General features: G+C 54.6%; 2 protein-coding genes across 19 annotated transcripts in view; one reads left to right on the top strand and one right to left on the bottom strand.

Moving 5' to 3' along the window:
* The first annotated feature begins 832 nt into the window (after window positions 1–832).
* On the top strand, window positions 833–13091 carry TREH (trehalase). The gene is made up of 15 exons (NM_001192570.2): window positions 833–987; window positions 7347–7447; window positions 7584–7728; window positions 7811–7898; window positions 9388–9488; window positions 9653–9745; window positions 9862–9978; window positions 10082–10204; window positions 10438–10487; window positions 10576–10770; window positions 11267–11484; window positions 11758–11869; window positions 12217–12329; window positions 12587–12640; window positions 12884–13091. Exons 1-15 carry the CDS (start codon window positions 899–901, stop codon window positions 13022–13024), a joined length of 1740 nt encoding a protein of 579 aa, NP_001179499.1. The 5' UTR covers window positions 833–898; the 3' UTR covers window positions 13025–13091.
* Window positions 13092–13328: 237 nt separating this feature from the next.
* PHLDB1 (pleckstrin homology like domain family B member 1) overlaps window positions 13329–18702 on the bottom strand; it is a 48674-nt gene continuing 43300 nt past the window's right edge. For 13 of the 18 annotated variants that reach the window (XM_005215996.5, XM_010812484.4, XM_005215999.5 and 10 more), the window contains 3 exons: window positions 15610–15695; window positions 15448–15480; window positions 13331–14723 (listed from right to left, as the gene is read on the bottom strand). In XM_005215996.5, the coding sequence (XP_005216053.1) occupies window positions 14583–14723; window positions 15448–15480; window positions 15610–15695 (260 nt within the window). In that variant the 3' untranslated portion in view covers window positions 13331–14582. Of the gene's footprint in view, window positions 14724–15447; window positions 15481–15609; window positions 15696–18702 lie in introns of all 18 variants that reach the window. The other 5 variants (XM_010812483.4, XM_024975344.2, XM_010812487.4 and 2 more) reach the window with 2 other exon arrangements.

Genomic DNA, 18702 nt, shown 5'->3' with positions numbered 1-18702 from the left:
GGCAGCACCACCTTCCCACCCCACCTGACCCCCCATCATTTCAGGCCTGAGGCAGGGGTCCTGGGTTGGGCTGCCGCCTCCTCACCCGCCCCTTCCCACCCCTGCCCTGGTGCCTAGGGGGGAGCTTCCTACAGCAAATCAAATCCTGCTGCCTCGGCTCACGGGCTTCTCTGCCAGCTCCCTCACTGGAACCGCTGCCTCCTTGGCTTTGGCAAAGGTCCCCGACAGGCTGGTGCCAACACGTCCCTCTGGCCTTGCCTCGCTTCCCTCCCCTGCACCAACCCCAGGTCTCTCTGGCCAGGCTGAGCTTCTTGCAGCTGCCCTGCCACTGCCAACACTGGAATGGTCTCCAGTCCATTTCCTTGGCAAACTCCTATGTCATCTTCAACACCCGCAGGAAATGTCCCGAGCATGGTAGGTCTTCCTCCTGCCTGTGCTCCCACAGCCTTCCTGGTAGATAATCACAAGGGTCCTGGGCTTTCACACTGTACCTGGGACAGAATCTTGAGCCCTTCTGTTTGAAATGTTAAAGGAAATGGTAACCCCCTGAGGTGGGAACCTCGGGGCCATGAAAGGGACCGGCATCTGGGTCACAGATGTGTGGCCGAATTTTGTCCCATCTCCCCACACTCACCCCGCCTCTGTGGGAAGGGCCTGAGCAGGAGGCCCCAGCTGAGGCTGAGAAACAAAAGGGGAGGAAAAGACAAAGTCAGGGGGCAGGGGCGGCCCCTGTGAACTGAGGGCAGGAGCACAGAGCGGTCTGTGTGGCCCAGCTCATCGTGTGGCCACGCCTCAGACCTGGACTTTGGTTGCCCCGGGTTGGCGGGCGAGGCGAGCAGGCTGCGGCCCGGCTAGCAGGAGGCACCTGACGCTCCTGTTTGGCCATAGCCACAGCGTCATGCAGGGGAGGACCTGGGGGCTGCGTCTGCTGCTCCTGCTGGGGTTGAGGCTGGGGTCCCAGGAGGCCCTGCCCCCACCCTGTGGAAGGTAGGAGCGGAGAAGGCAGTTGGGGTTGCTGCCGGAAGGCCAGGTCTGGAGGGCCGCGAGGAGAGCTCAAGCATCGGGGTCAGCCCTCCAGAGAGGAGGGAAGGGAAGGAGATCAGGTCTCAGGATCTGTGCTGGGCACTGACCCCCAGCGCTAGGAAAAGATGAGGCAGCCTGTGGGCGGCTGGACACAGGCCAGGAGCCTGCCACGCAGGGAGTGCTCCCTCCCTCTGCTCTCCCTTCTAGCTGCTCCTTGAACTGTGCAGGCCTGTTCTCAGGGTTGTTCTGGGAAACTTCCTGCTCAATTTCCCTGCCTTGGATGTGAGAGTGGGAGTAGGGACCTGCAAGGAGCCCCTGGGTTTGACCTCTGACCTCCATGACCAAACCTCTTTCCAAAGCCACAGTTTCCATCTCCAAATAGCAGGGGTGAGCGACCCCATCCTGCTTCTGGGACTCACAGGGCAGCCACTCTCCCTTCATCATGGGTTTATTGAGTTCTTGCTATGCCTCCTGAGTTGCAGCAGTGAACTAGAAAAATGAGGTCCATGAAGGTTATTATTACGGTTATTATTACATAACAAGCAAGAAAAGTAATAATAGAAGTTCGCTGGGGATGGTTGTTGTCTCTAAGTCGTGTCTGACTTTTGCGACCCCATGGACTGTAGCCCACCAGACTCTTCTGTCTATAAGATTTTCCAGGCAAGAATACAGGAGTGGATTTGCCATGACCTTCTCCAGGGGATCTTCCTGACCCAGGGATCGAACCCATGTCTCCTGCATTGGTAGGCAGGTTCTGTACCCCTGGGCCACCGGGGAAGCCCATATCTTCCACTAGTACTCACCAAATGTTTATACTCATGGTTACAGTTTAATACACACCTGAGGCACGGCCAGACAGGAGCCTTGGCACCCGTGAATTTTGACTGGGGATCAGTTACAGGGACGTAGTGTATCCTCACGGTGACCCTAGTTACTCATTCTCCAGGTGTCTAAAGGTCAAAATGATAATGGGTGGCCCTCAGCCCCCACCTTAAATCACATTAATAGGATAAAATATCTGGCATGGTCCAAGGTCCCAGGAAACAAAAATTTATCAGGTAGGGCCCCAGGAGCTTAGAAGGTATCTCTTAGGCACCTATCAGACTGTCTTTGAAATGTACAGGGTATAAACACAATCTGCTATGTCAACTGTTTACTACACAAACAACTTATCGTATAACAAAGAATTTGTCCAGTCTTTGTCCTGAGTTCCTGGAATATAACTTTTAAGAGCTTGGAAATTTCCCAAGTGACAGGAGTGTCTTTGGTATTCAGGTTAAGCTCGAATCGCTTCTGTGACCGAGGTGACTCATAATGAGTCCCTAGATGGGTCATGCTACTAAGATGTCTGAAGTAGGACAGGTCATGTTAGAAGATGAAGTGATTAGAAGGTTGGGGCTTTGAGGTGCCTGATACCAGCCTGACCTCCTGACAGGGCGGAAGATTGGATTTAATCACATAGTTGATGATTTAATCAATCATACCTATGCAGTGGGGCTTCCCAGGTGGCACTAGTGGTAAAAACCCACCTACCTATGCAGGAGACATAAGAAACGCAGGTTTGATCCCTGGGTCAGGAAGATCCCCTGGAGGAGGGCACAGCAATCCACGCCAGTACTCTTGCCTGGAGAATCCCATGGACAGAGGAGCCTGGTGGGCTACGGTCCATAGGGTTGCAAAGAGTCAGACGTGACTGAAGTGACCTAGCACACATGCGGGCATGCACCTATGCAACAAAACCCCAAGAAAAACTCCGGACACCAAAGTTCAGTGCAGCCTCATTTTGGTTGACCTTCAATGCACCAGGAGGTTGGAGTGTCCTGATTCTATGGGGAGAGAACACAGAAGCTCTGTGCTCAGGACTCTCCCAGACCTTGTCCTATATGTGTCTTCGTTTGGCCAGTCCTGACTTGTATCCTTATGAGAACTATAATGCAATCCCAATATAGTGCTTTCCTGAGTTCTGTGAACTGCTCTTATAAATCACTAAAACTTTAATTCTAGCAAATTCTCATGGGAACTCCTGAACTTGTAGCCAGTGGTCAGAAGTGGTGGAAACTTTAGGACCCCTGAACTTACAACTGGTGCTGGAGTGAGGGCAATCTTGTTGGGGACTATAGCTTTGACCTGGGGGTGGCATCCAAGCTAACTCTTGGTGGCAGAATTTTATTGCAATATTGTAATTGTTGTCAGAACATGTGTGATTTGCTAGGATGATCTTGTCTCACTAAAACACATGGTTTGGAAAGTGCAAGATGAAAGGGCAAGGAACGAGCATCTTTTGATTCCTGGATGGCCACAGGGTCACCCATGTGTTCAGAATAGCAGTTTTATTGTGATCAGTTACTGGAGGTAAAAGTTACCAATGGAAGTTAGAGCTGATGGATCCAACTCTTGGGGTATTCGCTGACCAAATGCATAAGAAAGTGCAAAATAAGAAGAAAAAAAAAATAGAATTTCTTGGTATTGTCATCTAGAATAGCAAAAATGAAAGTGAGAGATAAGCCAAACTAAGATTCTAGTCAGTCCTAAATACAGCCTCTGGTCTCAGGGCCTCTGCTAACAGAATGTGCTGGGGAAGGTCCTGCTTCTGGCTGCCCTGATGTGCAGCCAGTAGCCCCAGAGCCATTTCCAAAGGAAAAAATTATTCTGAAACAACAAATAATGAAGAAAATTAGACTGATTCCCAAGAGAATATGATAGACAGAGGACAGAGCCAACGGTCTCGTCCCAGCAGGATAGGCATCTTGAAACAGTTATTTAGAATGGGGTGAGGACTTCCCTGGTGGCCCAGTGGCTAAGAATCCACAATCAATGCAGGGAACACAGGTTTGATCCCTGGTCTGGGAAGATCCCTGTGAGTCTTAGTTACTGAGCCGGAGAACCCTAGAGCCCATGCTCTGAAACGAGCACCAAAGACCCAGCATAGCCAAAAATAAGTAAATAAATAAACATTTTTTTTTAATGGGGTGAATAAGAAATTCCTTGGCAGTACAGTATTTAGGATCTGCACTTTTAGTGTCAAGGGCACGGGTTTGAGCCCCGGTGGGAGAACTAAGATCCTGCAAGCCCGGGTGCATGACAGGAAAAAAAAAAGAAGAATGGAGTAAATAAAGCAAACATTTATGGGAGCAAAACAAAAGAGGAAGAAAAGAGGGAGAATCAAAGGACTGATTTCAAGAAATGGGATGAATAAAGCAGCCATGCGTGCACGCACGCTAAGTGGCTTCACTCGTGTCTGACTCTTTGCGACCCCATGGACTGTGGACAGGGCCAAAAGAAAGGTTTTCATGCAGCATCCTTCGAGATTGACTGAACCAATGGGAACCCCTGCAGGTCATCCAAAATGAAAAGGCCCAAGACAAATCTGTTTTATTCACCCTACTTGGGAGCAACTTGGGAGCAAGACATAGGCAGCAACACGAAGCCTGACCTCCAATCTGCTGGGGCTATGGCGCCAAAATATAATCAAGATAAAGGCTGATGGCTGGGTCAGGGCCCTCAGCTCTGCCCCACACTATAAAGGCTGATGGCTGGGCCAGGGCCCTCAGCTCTGCCCCACACTATAAAGGCTGATGGCTGGGTCAGGGCCCTCAGCTCTGCCCCACACTATAAAGGCTGATGGCTGGGTCAGGGCCCTCAGCTCTGCCCCACACTGGAGACCCAAAACCGGATACGTGGCAGTGGGCAAAATGGTCAGAGGGTAGAGGAGGCTCCTGGACTCTGTGACATGGGAACCCCGTGCACTGCGGTACCAAAAGCCACTGGAGAGGACCTAAAAGAGGCTACAGTCAGATTAAGAGGATATAGAAATGCAAGAGTTGATGGGATGAAGGGGAAAGGTAGTATGAAAAAAAATGGAATGTTTAAACAGGCTTTATGTCAAAGGATTGTTTCTCCTTCGCTTGACTGTTTTATGGAAATGAATGTCATGATTGACTAGGAACACTTAGCCTCCCTGGTACTCAAAACCCAGACCTTGCTGAAGTTCTAAGAGGTGCACAGTGAGGGATGTAAGGGTTGGTGCAACCAAGATGAAAGTTTGAATGAAAATTGGTGCTTGAACAGTTCTGTTGGGAAGTGACTGCATCTATTCTACCTGAATGTATTACAGGAATGGATATTGTAATACCTGACTGGGGAATGTTTCCACTGTCTAGTATTATAAAGCAGAAGACACGTAAAGTCATCCCTCAAGCAATATTAATTGAATGTTCCAAATGAGAACCAATAAGATTGCCTGAGTCCACATAGATTGTAGCCTTCTTCTGGGGAGCACAGACTGGAACTTACAGGAAAAGCCTTTGGGCATCTCCCAGCTGAGACTTTGGACTAAAGAATTTCAACTGGAGAGGCAGTTACTAGTTTGCTATCAGATATTAATTGAAGCTTTCCCTATGACTGAAGGTCAAAAGATAATATTGAAACCTGAAATTCCCATATTACTTTAGGTGATATTGGAAAATGCTCTAAGACGAAGAGACATGCCCAGAGGAGTTCCATAAGAAAATGGAAATGGTTTATGCAGGACCCTGCTCCTGGGGGAACGGAGAGTTACTCAGCGTATTTAAGAGCAGTCAGACTCTTTTCCCCTAGGAATGATGTTGAAACCACCTAAGCAACTACCAAATTCAACTGTCACCTAGGCAAGTGCCCTATGAACAGCTCTTGATTGACTGACGATGAATTGCTCGGTTTATGGATGGCAGGCCCAAGGTGAACATACGACATACTGTTTGAAAGACTGCCACTCTTATTAAAGAAGACAACACCGAATCAGCTCGGTGGGCTGAGTAACATACCGTTTGTCGCTGTGTTTGGGTTTTTGCCTACTCTCGGTCAGGGGTCTATGGCCTGGCCATATGGTCAGACAGAAGGGCAATGGGAAACTGGCATATAAAAATGATGCCCTTTTGTGGCATGGTCCTCTGGAAAACACTATGGGAATTTGAATAGTGCATTAAAATAGAACACATTGATGTCTATGAATCAATATAAAGCCAAACATAGGGGCTTTCTTCATTCAATTCTTCCATCACTGCAAGGGAAGTGAAAGTGTTAGTCACTCAGCCGTGGCTGACTCTTTATGATCCTATGGACTGTAGTCTGCCAGGCTCCTCTGTCCAGGGGATTTCCCAGGCAAGAATACTGGAGTGGGTTGCCATTTCCTTCTCCAGGGGATCTTCCTGACCCAGGGATCAAACCCAGGTCTCCTGAATTGCAGGTGGATTCTTTACCATCTGAACCACCAGGGGAAGCCCCACTGCAAGGGAAACAGCTTGCAATTCAGCCCATGGGGCTGGCTTGTTCTTATGTTTTCCAAAGATCTCCATCAGGCAGTTAGGGTGCAGTGGCTTTCCAACCAAGATACTGTCTGTCCACTTGGAACTTCCATCACTAAATGACCAAGTTTTTGCTTGGTCAATAAAAAGCTGTTCACAGGGCACCTCCTGGTGGCTTCTCTGTTGCTTCCCCAGTCAGCCCTGCAGGAATGAGGCCACCTGCCCTTGAACACAAAAAGTACCTCTTTGCATTCCCCCAGCAGCCTGCTCCTGTGGAAACCATCTCCATCGTTAAGGAACTCTCAAGGCACTGCCTTCTTTATCAGAGCGACATCACCCAAGGCATTATGAGTATTTCATGGTTTCAAGAATGTTTTGTGTTTTTCAATCATAGAGGAGGTTTCCATCAATATCCAATAGCAAGCTAGTGATCCTCTCTCATATGGTGTGTATCGTACACTACATCTGGAAATTTCCTCGTTCAAACTTTTCGTTGCAGCCACTGAGTACAATCCACAGTGCTTTGCCACAAGCCCTTCCAGTTGGGTCCACACGGAGCCACTGAACAGAGAGCTGGTCCATCCCACAATTGCTGATCAAAGCGCCACTGAGAACCGATCCGAGCCCCTTCTGCTCCTCCCCTCCGGATCCCTATCCACTGAACTCTCTCCCATTAAACCACCTCACGTGCGTAGAGCTGGGAGAGGATGAACAGGAAACTCCTGGTGTGGACACGCTCTGAGCTACAGCGCCCTCCCTCCTCTTGTCCACCTGGCTTTCTATACTGTTTCAAATTAACCAGCGAGCTGGGCTCAGACAACTGTTTAGGTCCTTTACTGCACAAGGACCCTCTGCATTCTCTCAGCCCTGATGTCACCACCACCCAAAAACCCCTACCACACACGTGCACAGGCACACACGTGCACATGCCCTGGCATACACACAGTCCTCGCCCCTCCAGTCAACACGCCCCAGACTCCTGTTTTCTTCTCCCCTGTTGGTGGTGACCCGACCTACTCCCTTCCCCGACTCTCTCTGCAGCCAGATTTACTGCCATGGGGAGCTCCTGCGGCAAGTTCAGATGGCCAAACTCTACCAGGATGATAAGCAGTTTGTGGACATGCCACTGTCCTCAGCTCCAGGTGAGAGCCCCGGGGGCCCCCGCCTTCTCCTGAACCTTCCACCAAAAGGCAGCGGGCAAGACCAGGCAGGCAGGGGTGTCTGATCAGGGAAGGCTCCCTGGGGTCCCGCTGACCCCTCCTGCTGCCTGTCCCCCAGACCAAGTCCTGAGGCACTTCCGCGAGCTGGCCCAGACCCACAACCTCAGCATCCCCCGGCAGGAGCTGCAAATGTTCGTCCAAGAACACTTTCGGGCTGTGGGGCAGGAGCTGCAGCCCTGGACCCCCGAGGACTGGAGAGACAGGTACAACCCTGGACACAGAACAGGAGAGGGGCCTTAGCTCAGGGCTGCCACCCTCAACCCTGTGGGCCCCGTGGTCTTCCAGCCCCCAGTTTCTGCAGAAGATCTTGGACCCCAGGCTGCGAGCCTGGGCAGGGCAGCTGCACCAACTCTGGAAGAAGCTGGGAAAGAAGGTATCAGTGCTCTGGGCCTCGCAGAGGGGATGGAGGTGGGGAAGGGGTGAGCTGCCTAGGGCCCTTCCTGTTCCCTCTACGCCCTCACCTGTGTAGAGCTGGGAGGGGATGAACAGAAAACACCTGATGTGGACCCAGCAAGACACTGGGACCTATTTCCTGAGAACGTAGTCCTTGAACAGAACTCTTCAAAAAGAACTTCTGAGAGGGAGGAGGGCAATCTACTTCTAACTCCTCACTTCCTCCCTGAAGCCCTCCCTGCCTCCCCCAGGCAAACTGAGCTCATCCTCCACCCCCAGCTGCCCTGTCCTGCCCTTCACACCCCTTCGGACCCTGTGGTGACTGTTCACTCTGCTGCTGGGCTCCCTCTTGCCTGAGCTCCTGGGGCCAGGCCTCTGCTCAGGAACCATAATTGCTCCCTCTGATTCTGGCCCAGGCCTGTGCTCAGCACGGTCTGTTACGCACTTTCTCCCCTTTGTCTGAGGCTCAGAGAGGGCAGCCTTTTGCCCAAGGCTGCACAGCTCCTGTCCTCTAGCCCAGCCCCAGGGCCCTGGCACCCACTGCACAGAGCGGGGCTCCCGGGTCATGCATGTGCCGCCTTGGGCTGCTTTCTCAGCAGCCCCCACCCAAAGGGAAAAACCTGAGCCCCTTCCTCTGCTGCTGCTAAGTCGCGTCAGTTGTGTCCGACTCTGTGCGACCCCATAGACGGCAGCCCACCAGGCTCCGCCATCCCTGGGATTCTCCAGGCAAGAACATGGGAGTGGGTTGCCATTTCCTTCTCCAATGCACGAAAGTGAAAAGTGAAAGTGAAGACGCTCAGTCATGTCCGACTCTTCTCGACCCCATGGACTGTAGCCCACCAGGCTCCTCTGTCCATGGGATTTTCCAGGCAAGAGTACTGGAGTGGGGTGCCATTGCCTTCTCCAAGCCCCTTCCTCTGCTCCCCTCCAAATCTCCGACAGGCTGGCCTCTCTCCCACTAAACCCCCTCACGTGTGTAGGGCTGGGAAGGGATGAACAGAAAACACCTGATGTAGAGCAGCGAGCCCTGCTCTGACGCTCCCGCGCTCTCCCCGGGCACGCTCATCCACGCCCACCTCACTGGAGAAAGCTGTTGGGGTTTCATCCACACCTGGGCCAGAACTGGAGGCCCTGAGCCTCTGGGCCTGGCTTCACGGTGGCCACAGAGATTCAGGGGGCACTGGGAGCCAGAGGAAACTGCCACCAGCTGGCTGCTAATCCTGGCTGCTGTGTGGTGAGCACTGGGGTGCCGGGCTGAGGGGGTCCAGGCTCCTGCACACCGCTGCTCTTGCTGGGATTCTAGAGGCCGGCACGTGGGGGCCAGCAGTCCAGACTCCCCATGGCCCAGGCCTGGACCAAGGTCACACGGCTGAGCAGTGCCAGAACCGGAGCCCAAGCCCGGGCTGCAGGGCCACCAGCCTCCGCTCCACACGGGCCCAGGGTGCCCGTGTCCTCTCTCCTGACTCCAGGTGAAGCCAGAGGTCCTCAGCCACCCCGAGCAGTTCTCGCTGATCTACTCAAGACACCCCTTCATTGTGCCTGGTGGGCGCTTTGTGGAGTTCTACTACTGGTGAGCATCCAGGGGTTGCAGGAGGGTGAGGGGTGGTGAGGGGTGGTGAGGGGAGGCCAGTGCCAGCAAGACATCTTGAGTGGGCTGGGTGCCCTGGCCTGCGCCTGGGTGTGTGGGGCAGAGGGTGGTGTGGGCAGTGCCTGAGCTGTCTGTGCCCCCACCAGGGACTCCTACTGGGTGATGGAGGGTCTACTCCTCTCTGAGATGCCCGAGACAGTGAAGGGCATGCTGCAGAACTTCCTGGACCTGGTGCAGACGTAAGGCGGGGTGGGCACCCCAGCCAGGGTAGGGGGAGCAGGTGCCGTGGGCCTGGGGCGGGTTTGCCTCGGCTCTGGCAGCCAGGTGGGCCGGTCAGCAGGCCTCCTCTTGGCAGGTACGGACACGTCCCCAACGGGGCCCGCGTGTACTACCTGCAGCGGAGCCAGCCCCCGCTCCTGACCCTCATGATGGACCGCTACGTGGCCCACACCAATGACACCACCTTCCTACGGTGGGCACCCCTCCCAGTGCTGTCCTGCACCCTCCTTCCTGAGACCTCCTGGGGTGGGGTTGGGGTGGGGCGCCTGGACTGAGAGTGCCCGGCTCCACCCCAGGGACCACATTGAGACCCTGGCCTCGGAGCTGGACTTTTGGACTAAGAACAGGAGCATCTCTGTGAGTTCCGGGGGAAAGAGCTACATCCTGAATCACTACGAAGTCCCTTACGGGGGCCCCAGGTGAGGACCCACCCGGCCAGCCTCTCAACTTGTTGTGTGTTCCCTCGTGTTTGAATGTCAGGACTTCCCTGGGCAGGAGGGTGGGGGACTGAGTCCCACCTCTCAGATGATGAGCTGATAGCCCTGGGCCGTCTGGGGCCCCAGGACAGCTGAGCCAGCGTGGCTGGGCCTCCTGCAAGAGCATGGAGGGTTTAGAGCCGCAGTGCCACGCCCCCCCACTCTCCTCCCACCAGGCCAGAGTCTTACAGCAAAGACGCAGAGCTGGCCGCCACCTTGCTGGAAGGTGAGCAGCAGGAAGGGAGGGGCTGAGCGTGGGCCTGGGCCGTGCGTCAGGCCCCAGCCTGCTGTCTGTCGCTGCCCTCTCCTCACAGGGAACCGGGACACTCTGCTGGCCGAGCTCAAGGCCAGCGCCGAGTCTGGCTGGGACTTCTCCTCACGCTGGCTCGTGGGCGGCCCGAACCCCAGTTCGCTCAGCAGCATCCGAACCAGCAAGCTGGTGCCGGTTGACCTCAATGCCTTCTTGTGCCAGGCGGAGGGGCTCATGAGCAACTTCTACTCCAGACTGGGTGCGCATGCCCGCAGGGAAGGGAAGAAGGGTGCGAGCCCCGCTTGGGTCCCTGCCTCGGCCTTGGCAGGGGAGCTGCAAGGAGGACCGTGAGGGGAGGACCTCCAGCTCCCCGGCCTCACCCCACACCCCCAAAGCAGCCGTGTCTCTCCCTTTCTCACTGTAAGGACCTAGGAGGGGACACCCTACCCCACAGATCCAAACCCCTCTGTCCCATCTCCCTGCCCTTTGAGCCAGGGGAATCCACACAGCCGGCCAGTGTCCCCTTGAGGACAAACCTAGGACAGGCCGGTGCAGGGCCTGGGAGCTGCTCGGGACCGCGTGCTCAGGGAAGTCCCGGTGCTAGAGGCATGAAATGCGATGGGCTCTGCTCCACAACAGCATGGCCCCTTGGTGCTCAGGACCTCTGAGCCCAGGGGAGGACAACAGGGGGTCAAACTAGACCCCCTGGGAGGCGGGGGGCCCTGTGGCTTAGCCTAAAGAAAGTGTTGCCCCAGGGAATGACTCTGAAGCCGCAAAGTACAGAAATCTGCGAGCCGAGCGCATGGCTGCCCTGAAGGACGTGCTGTGGGATGAGGACAAAGGGGTCTGGTTTGACTATGACCTTGAGAACGAGAAGAAGAATCTGGAGTTTTACCCATCCAACTTTGCTCCTCTCTGGGCCGGCTGCTTCTCTGACCCAGATGATGTGGATAAAGCTCTGAAATACCTTGAGGTGAGGCATACGTGGAGCAGGGTGGGCTGCTACACCAGGGCAGGACTACCTGCTTGCTCCCTGACTCTGACCTGTGACCTCTGGCAAGTGGCAGCCACACATCCCAACTCCACCCAGTGTCTTAGCATGCAGGTCCCACTTCGGCCACAAGGGGGCGGCTGTGAGCCGAGAAGAGAAGGCCCAGGAGTGGTCACCTGGCTTTAGGAGGGCCCAGCCTCTTGGCTCCCTGTCCAGCCCCCACCCACAGTCATGATAATGTCTGGAACCTTCTAGGACAGCCGGATCCTCACCTACCAGTATGGAATCCCGACCTCTCTCCAGAAGACAGGCCAGCAATGGGACTTCCCCAATGCCTGGGCCCCCCTGCAGGACCTGGTCATCAGAGGTAGGGAGGCAGGGATGGGGCCTACCCCACCTCAACCCCATGAGGATAGAGGCTCGGCCTCCCTGGTATTGGGGAGGTGAGAACAAAGGATGCAGAGGCTTTTCTCTAACTTCTCTGCTCTCTCAGCCTCTCAGCAAACAGTTACTCCTGCCCCCACCTGTCAGGGGAACCAACCCTCCGCTCTCCTTAAGCCAACCTAGATTAAGAGCAGCTTGGCTTCTGGTTCCAGGAAGGAGGTCTTAGCACCTGGGCCTCTTTCCCTCATTGAGGAGAATAAGGTTCGGGACTCTACTACTCCTGGGATGGGGGCTCTGAAGATTTAGGGTCTTGCCATGGGTGGGGTCTAGGTCTGGCCAAGTCTCCTTCAGCCAAAGCCCAGGAAGTAGCTTTCCAGCTGGCCCAGAATTGGATCCGAACCAACTTTGATGTCTACTCCAAAAAGTCAGCCATGTATGAGAAGGTGAGCTGGCCATAAGCCTAGTCCCTGGGGTCCTCCAGATCAGGGTAAGATGGGGAATTGTCGGGCTTTGCAAAGCCAGTGCCCAGTATACCTGGGGCAGTGGCGGCACCTGGTGGTCATTCTTGGGCACTGCAGGGCTCAGCCGCTGGCCAGAGCAGCTTCTCCCTGTAAGGGGCTCCCATTGCTTGCTTCCCTAGAGGCCTGGGGTTGGGGGCTGGGGCAGGGCTTGACCTTAAAGCTCATCCTCTTGTCCTCAGTATGACATCAGCAACGGTGGACAGCCAGGTGGTGGAGGGGAGTATGAAGTTCAGGTAAGTGGGCCACATCCTCCAGGGAGCTTCGGGGCTGTACTGTCCCTATAACTGGCCATGACCTCCCCTCTCTGGGCCTCAGTTTCTTCTGTGGAGGCTGCATCCCAGGGACGAGCCCGACTGGTGCTCCCTGGTACCCCTGGGGCTGGGGGGCCTGGGCCTCTAGGTGGGGATCCCACAACCCATAAGAGGACTTGGGGGCCTGCCCAGGGGTCTTGCCCCATGGACCTTACCTTTCTCCAGGAGGGATTTGGCTGGACCAATGGTGTGGCTCTGATGCTGCTGGACCGCTATGGGGACCGGCTGAGCTCGGGGGCCCAGACCGCTCTGCTGGCGCCCCACTGCCTCGCAGCTGCCCTCCTGCTCAGCCTCCTGCCACAGTGACGGGCCTTCAGGTCCCCATCTGGCTGCAGCTCCTGCCGATTCAACCTCCACACGTGTCCCTACCTTCTCCTGCGCCTGGATCCTTTATCCCTGGAAAGCTCACCCCGCCCCCTCCTTGTCCCCTCCCCCAGCCCAGTCCTTGGTCATAACGGAGTGGGGGCAGGGCAAGGACCTGGGGGTCATGGTTGGGCCCTGGGTCCCTCCTGGAACATTTAATAGGCTGGAAATGCTGCATCATGGATCAGACCTAGTCTCCTTTCCCACGAACCCCAACCCCACGCTGCTCACAACCAGGCCTCCCAAACACATAGTCCAAAACTGCTTTATTGTTCTGCTGAGATGCTTGCAAATACTGAAAAACATCCAGCCCAGGCCTGGCAACCATGGCCAGGGCTGGGAAGGGGGACAGGGAGGTGGGCTTAGTGTTAAGGCGCAAAGGGCTGAGCCCAGACACCTGGAGGCCTGGGCCTCTGCTCTTCATTTCATCCCCATTCTGAGGGGAGGGCAACCAGACCCTCGGGCTCCCCCTCCTGCTCAAGACTTCCTCCAGGGAGCATCTGTACAGCCCTCTGTCCATCAGAAACTCAGCCATATACCAGAACCCCGAGGACGGCCGTTCTAGCTCCTTCTCCCATCTGTTGGCTCCTCCTCTGGCCTCCAGTTCCCGGCTTCGTCCCTTCTGGCTCTAAGCAAGGCACGAGTGGAAGGGGGAGGGCTGGATGGGGGAGCCAGCAGGCTGTGTATCAGGGCCTGAAGACACAGGCAGGGGGGAGGGTGAAGGTGTTTAGTCCCTTCCCCCATCCCCAGCAGGAGATGCCCAAGGGCCTGGGCTGGAGAGATGATGGCACGTACCCTCAGATGGGCCCACAGCTGAAGCAGTGGGCTGAGCCACAGCCATGGCAATTAGTATGTAACCATGGCGATGAAGCAGTCACTATGGTGACTGTGGTGATGGGTCTGCAAAAAGGGGCTAGGGCTGGGACCTTAAGGATGACACTCAGTCTCTGGTCCTTGAGCAAAAATCATAAAAAATACAAATGCGGCACAAGAATGGGATAGAGCAGGGTTTGAGAATTACACCGCCTGAGCTGTTACCCCACTCTGGATGTGGTGCTACTCAGCCCTCAAGGCCCCTGCAACGGAGGCTGAGGCAAGAGGGGATCTTTGGCAGATTCTGGTACCATAATGTGTCCTTTAGAAAAGAGAACACAGGCAGGGAGCACAGGTGCCAGGAGGGGCCCCCTCTGACGGCGCCTCAGCCTGGGTGGGTCCCGGGGCAGGACCCTAACAGGCTATTGCAAGTTCCGGGCTCCCAGGAGGCAGCAAAGCCCCCTCCTCAACTTTTATCTCCTGGCTGGTTTTTCAGGGGGGGCCAGAGCTCAGAAACCCACAGGACGAGCTCCTTCCAGAACATTACAGATTCTCTTCTTGTACAAAAGCCCCAGTCGTGCTCCACCCTCCAGGGCCTCTGGGAGCCCAGGGTGCAACTCCCTGTCCGGAGGCAGGCGGGGCAGCAGGCGGCTGGGCATGGCTCCTGGGTCCAGGGGGCCCCATTCAGTCAGTTCATAAACTGAGTGTAGCCCTCTGCCCCCGTGACAATGACGTCCATCCAGATGCGCATGGCCTCTGCAGAGGGGGCCACCATGTAGTACAGCCGGTCGTGGGTCTTCACGCAGAAGGTGAGGGCCGGGTTCGGGCTCTGTGGAGGGAGAGAGCAAGATCTGAGCCAGGGCCCAGCCTGAAGCATCTCACACCCGCCTCGCCGTCCACCCTTCTCTGCCTCCAGGACGCCCTGAGTCTTCCATAGGCCTGGAGCCCAGTCCCCACCATCCCAGGCTGGGATGTCCCCTCCTCACATCTGGGGCAGTCCGCGGACCTCAGCATGGCCATACCCTGCCAGGCTAGGACACCGTTCCTTGGCGCCCTCAGGCACAAAGAGAATACCAAAAGAATCAGATGCAAAGGGATGACCAGAGTCCCCTCCCAGTAAAAAAGGAACAGATGGAAAGAGCTGCGAGCGGGGTGCTGGGCCCAGGGCCCCAGTGGAGCAGAGACGAGGACTGGAGCGGGCGTTGCGGGCCTGGCGGGACTGAGGCAAACAGCCCCAGCCTCCCCGCAGCCCTGCCCATAAAGTCCTCTCACCCAGACCTCATCTCTGAGTGCCCCCACTCCCCCTGCAGCCTCCCCGCTGCACGGCCCGCCCCCATGGAGGGAGACAGCCTGCTGGCATCTCAGGGCTGGGAGGCCAGCAAGCCCCCTCAAGCTCACAGGGGCTCCCTGCTCTCTGCACCCACTGCACTCCACACTGCAGCCCGCAGGGAGGGGAGGGACTTAGGGGAGAGTCAAGGAAGGGTCAGGGGCTGGGGGGGCCAGGAGGCGTTAGTACGCGGTAGTTCTGGTTAGAGGTGTGTGGGGAGGGGTACCTCAGTCACCATAGTGAAGCTCAGAAACCTCTTCTGGGAGAGGGAGAGAGGAAGAGAAAGTTTACAAGAGAACGAGGAAGGGGTCCGAGCCTCTGAAGTGGGCAGGCTGGAGGCCTCTACCCCCAGAGCCCCACTGGCCCACCCTTTCCCCAGGGCCCTCACCTTGGCGGCACTGCGCAGGTGGTCATAGTACACCTCCTCGATGGCCTGGAAGTAGATGACCCCCTTCAGCTTCGTCTCATGCTTGTCTGCAAAGGAAGACGGGCTGGGCTCAGGAGGCCTGTGGTGCTTTAGGTCAAGCTCCGCGGACATGGAACACCTCACCCGGGAAGTGGGGTGACTCCCGGGACTCCGAAACAGAGCCCAGATTCTGTATCAGTGTTCAGCCTTGCCCAGAATGACAGAGGCGGCAAATCAGAACTCCACTGAGATACCACTGCTCACCTATCAGAGCAGCAAAAATAAACGCAAAACACAGCACACTTTTGACACTTCTGTGGGGAGACGGGCAGTATAATAAACCTGACGGGGGTATAAACTGGTGAGCCTCTCGGAATCACTTGGCTTCTTCGACCAAAATTAGAAAGGTGTTTGCCCTCTGAGCCAATTTCAGCACTTGGAAAATTTATCTTACACATGTACCTCTCTCTCTCTGTGAAAGTCAGTCGTGTCCAACTCTTTGCGACCCCATGGACTATACAGTCCATGGAATTCTCCAGGCCAGAATACTGGAGTGGGTAGCCTATCCCTTCTCCAGGGGATCTTCCCGACTCAGTAATTGAACCGGGGTCTCCGGCATTGCAGGCGGATTCTTTACCAACTGAGCTACTAGGGAAGCCCCACACATGTACAAAAGAAAACATTTACAAGATTCACCATGGCAGTAATTATAGTCACAAAAGATCAGAAACAACCCGAGTATCCATCAAGTGGAGGCGGCTAAGTAGAGTGTGCCGTGTGATGAAATACACCTAGCTATTTAACAGAATAATGAATATCTGATATACACATTCCGAAATAAATCTACAAAGACTTTCTGGGTGGTCCAGTGTGAAGATTCTGTGCTTCAATGCAGGGAGCCCAAGTTCGATCCCTGGTGGGGAACAAGATCCCCCATGCCTCAATTAAGACCCAGTGAAGCCAAATAAATATTTTAAAAACAAACAACACACTTCAAATAATCCATGGACCAAAAATAAAGTTTTTAGATAAATTAGAAAAAATACTTTTTAAAAATCTATAAAAGACATCTGGATATCAACTTCTAGACATTGATATATTTGAGATAGAAAGACCTCTAAGATAACGTAGCAGGAAAACAAGGAGTGTGTTGGGTGCTACCTTTTGTGTAAGAAAAATGTTAGTCATTCAGTCACGTCCAACTCTTTGCAACCCCATGGACTGTAGCCCACCAGGTTCCCCTGTCCATGGGATTCTCAGGCAAGAATACTGGAGTGGGTTGCCATTCCTTTCTCCAGGGGATCTCCCCAACCCAGGGATCGAGCCCAGGTGTCCCAAATTGCAGGCAGATTCTTTACCATCTGAGTCACCAGGGAAGCCCCAAGAATATTGCAGTGGGTTGCCATTCCCTTCTCCAGGGGATCTTCAAGACCCAGGAAAAGGGGTAAGAATACATGTTTATATTATAAACATATATTTCCTTAAAGAAACTCTAGAAGGACACACAAGAGATTAATAAATGCAGTTACCTGTAGTCAGAGGGGGTGTAATTCTCAGTTTAAACCTTTTTACGTGTTTTGAGTTTTGAAAGACATGAATGCATTTATCTATTCAACTCAAACAGTAAAAACATGGAAGGCAGCATACAGCATCTGGAGACCGGAGTACCAGGAAGGAGGTGGGCGAACCCACAGAGCAGAGGACTGCTGCGGTGGGAGGGATGGGGCGCTGGCAAGGGCAGGCACAGGCCTGGTCACCCATCTGGGGTTGGACACTGAACAGGCACCACCGCTCCAGGCAGCGAGCCAGAGTCACTAAACTCAGGTGGCAGCACCACCCTCCCCCAGCCCCCATCACTCCAGGCCTGAGGCAGGGGTCCTGGGTCGGGCTGCCGCCTCCTCCCCTCCCCCTCCCACCCCTGCCCCTTAACCCCCTGCCCTGGTGCCAAGGGGGGAGCTTCCTACAGCAAATCAAATCCTGCTGCCTCAGCTCACAGGCTTCTCTGCCAGCTCCCTCACTGGAACCCGCTGCCTCCTTGGCTTTGGCAAAGTTCCCCGACAAGCCAGTGCCAACACGTCCCTCCGGCCTTGCCTCTCTTCCTTCCCCTGCACCAACCCCAGTTCTCTCTGGCCAGGCTGAGCTTCTCGCGGGCCCCTATCAGTCCACTCTGCTGACACTGGAATGGCCTCCAACACATTCCCTTAGCAAACTCCTAAGTCACCTTCAGCACCTGTTGCAAATGTCACCACTACGGCGCCCAGTTGTGCTCCCCCTTGCTCCTGCAGCACGGGTGCTCCTTTGTACAGAACTTACGGTGCTGAATCTGAACCTGCCTTCAGGAGACTTCCCTTCCCTGGTGATCCAGTGGCTAAGACTCTGAGCTTCCCATGCAGGGGCCCCAGGTCTGGTCCCTGGTCAGGGAAATAAGATCCCACGTGCTATAGCTAAAAAATTCTGCATGCTGCAACCAAGACCCGGCACAGTCAAATAAGTAAACATTAAAATTCTGAAAGAGATGGGAATACCAGACCACCTGACCTGCCTCCTGCAAAACCTATATGCAGGTCAGGAAGCAACAGTTAGAACTGGACATGGAACAACAGACTGATTCCAAATAGGATAAGGAGTACGTCAAGGCTGTATATCGTCACCCTGCTTATTCAGCTTATATGCAGAGTACATCATGAGAAACGCTGGGCTGGAAGAAGCACAAGCTGGAATCAAGATTGCCGGGAGAAATATCAATCACCTCAGATATGCAGATGACACCACCCTTATGGCAGAAAGTGAAGAGGAACTAAAAAGCCTCTTGATGAAAGTGAAGGTGGAAAGTGAAAAAGTTGGCTTAAAGCCCAACATTCAGAAAACAAAGATCATGGCATCTGGTCCCATCACTTCATGGGAAATAGATGGGGAAACAGTGGAAACAGTGTCAGACTTTATTTTGGGGGGCTCCAAAATCACTGCAGACAGTGACTGCAGTCATGAAATTAAAAGAAGCTTACTCCTTGGAAGGAAAGTTATGGCCAACCTAGACAGCATATTCAAAAGCAGAGACATTACTTTGCCAGCAAA

This window comes from Bos taurus, chromosome 15 (genome assembly GCF_002263795.3).
Source record: "Bos taurus isolate L1 Dominette 01449 registration number 42190680 breed Hereford chromosome 15, ARS-UCD2.0, whole genome shotgun sequence".
NCBI classification, from domain to species: Eukaryota; Metazoa; Chordata; class Mammalia; order Artiodactyla; family Bovidae; genus Bos; species Bos taurus.
Note: the sequence above shows the minus strand (reverse complement) of the source record. Positions and strands in the feature narration are given on the sequence as shown.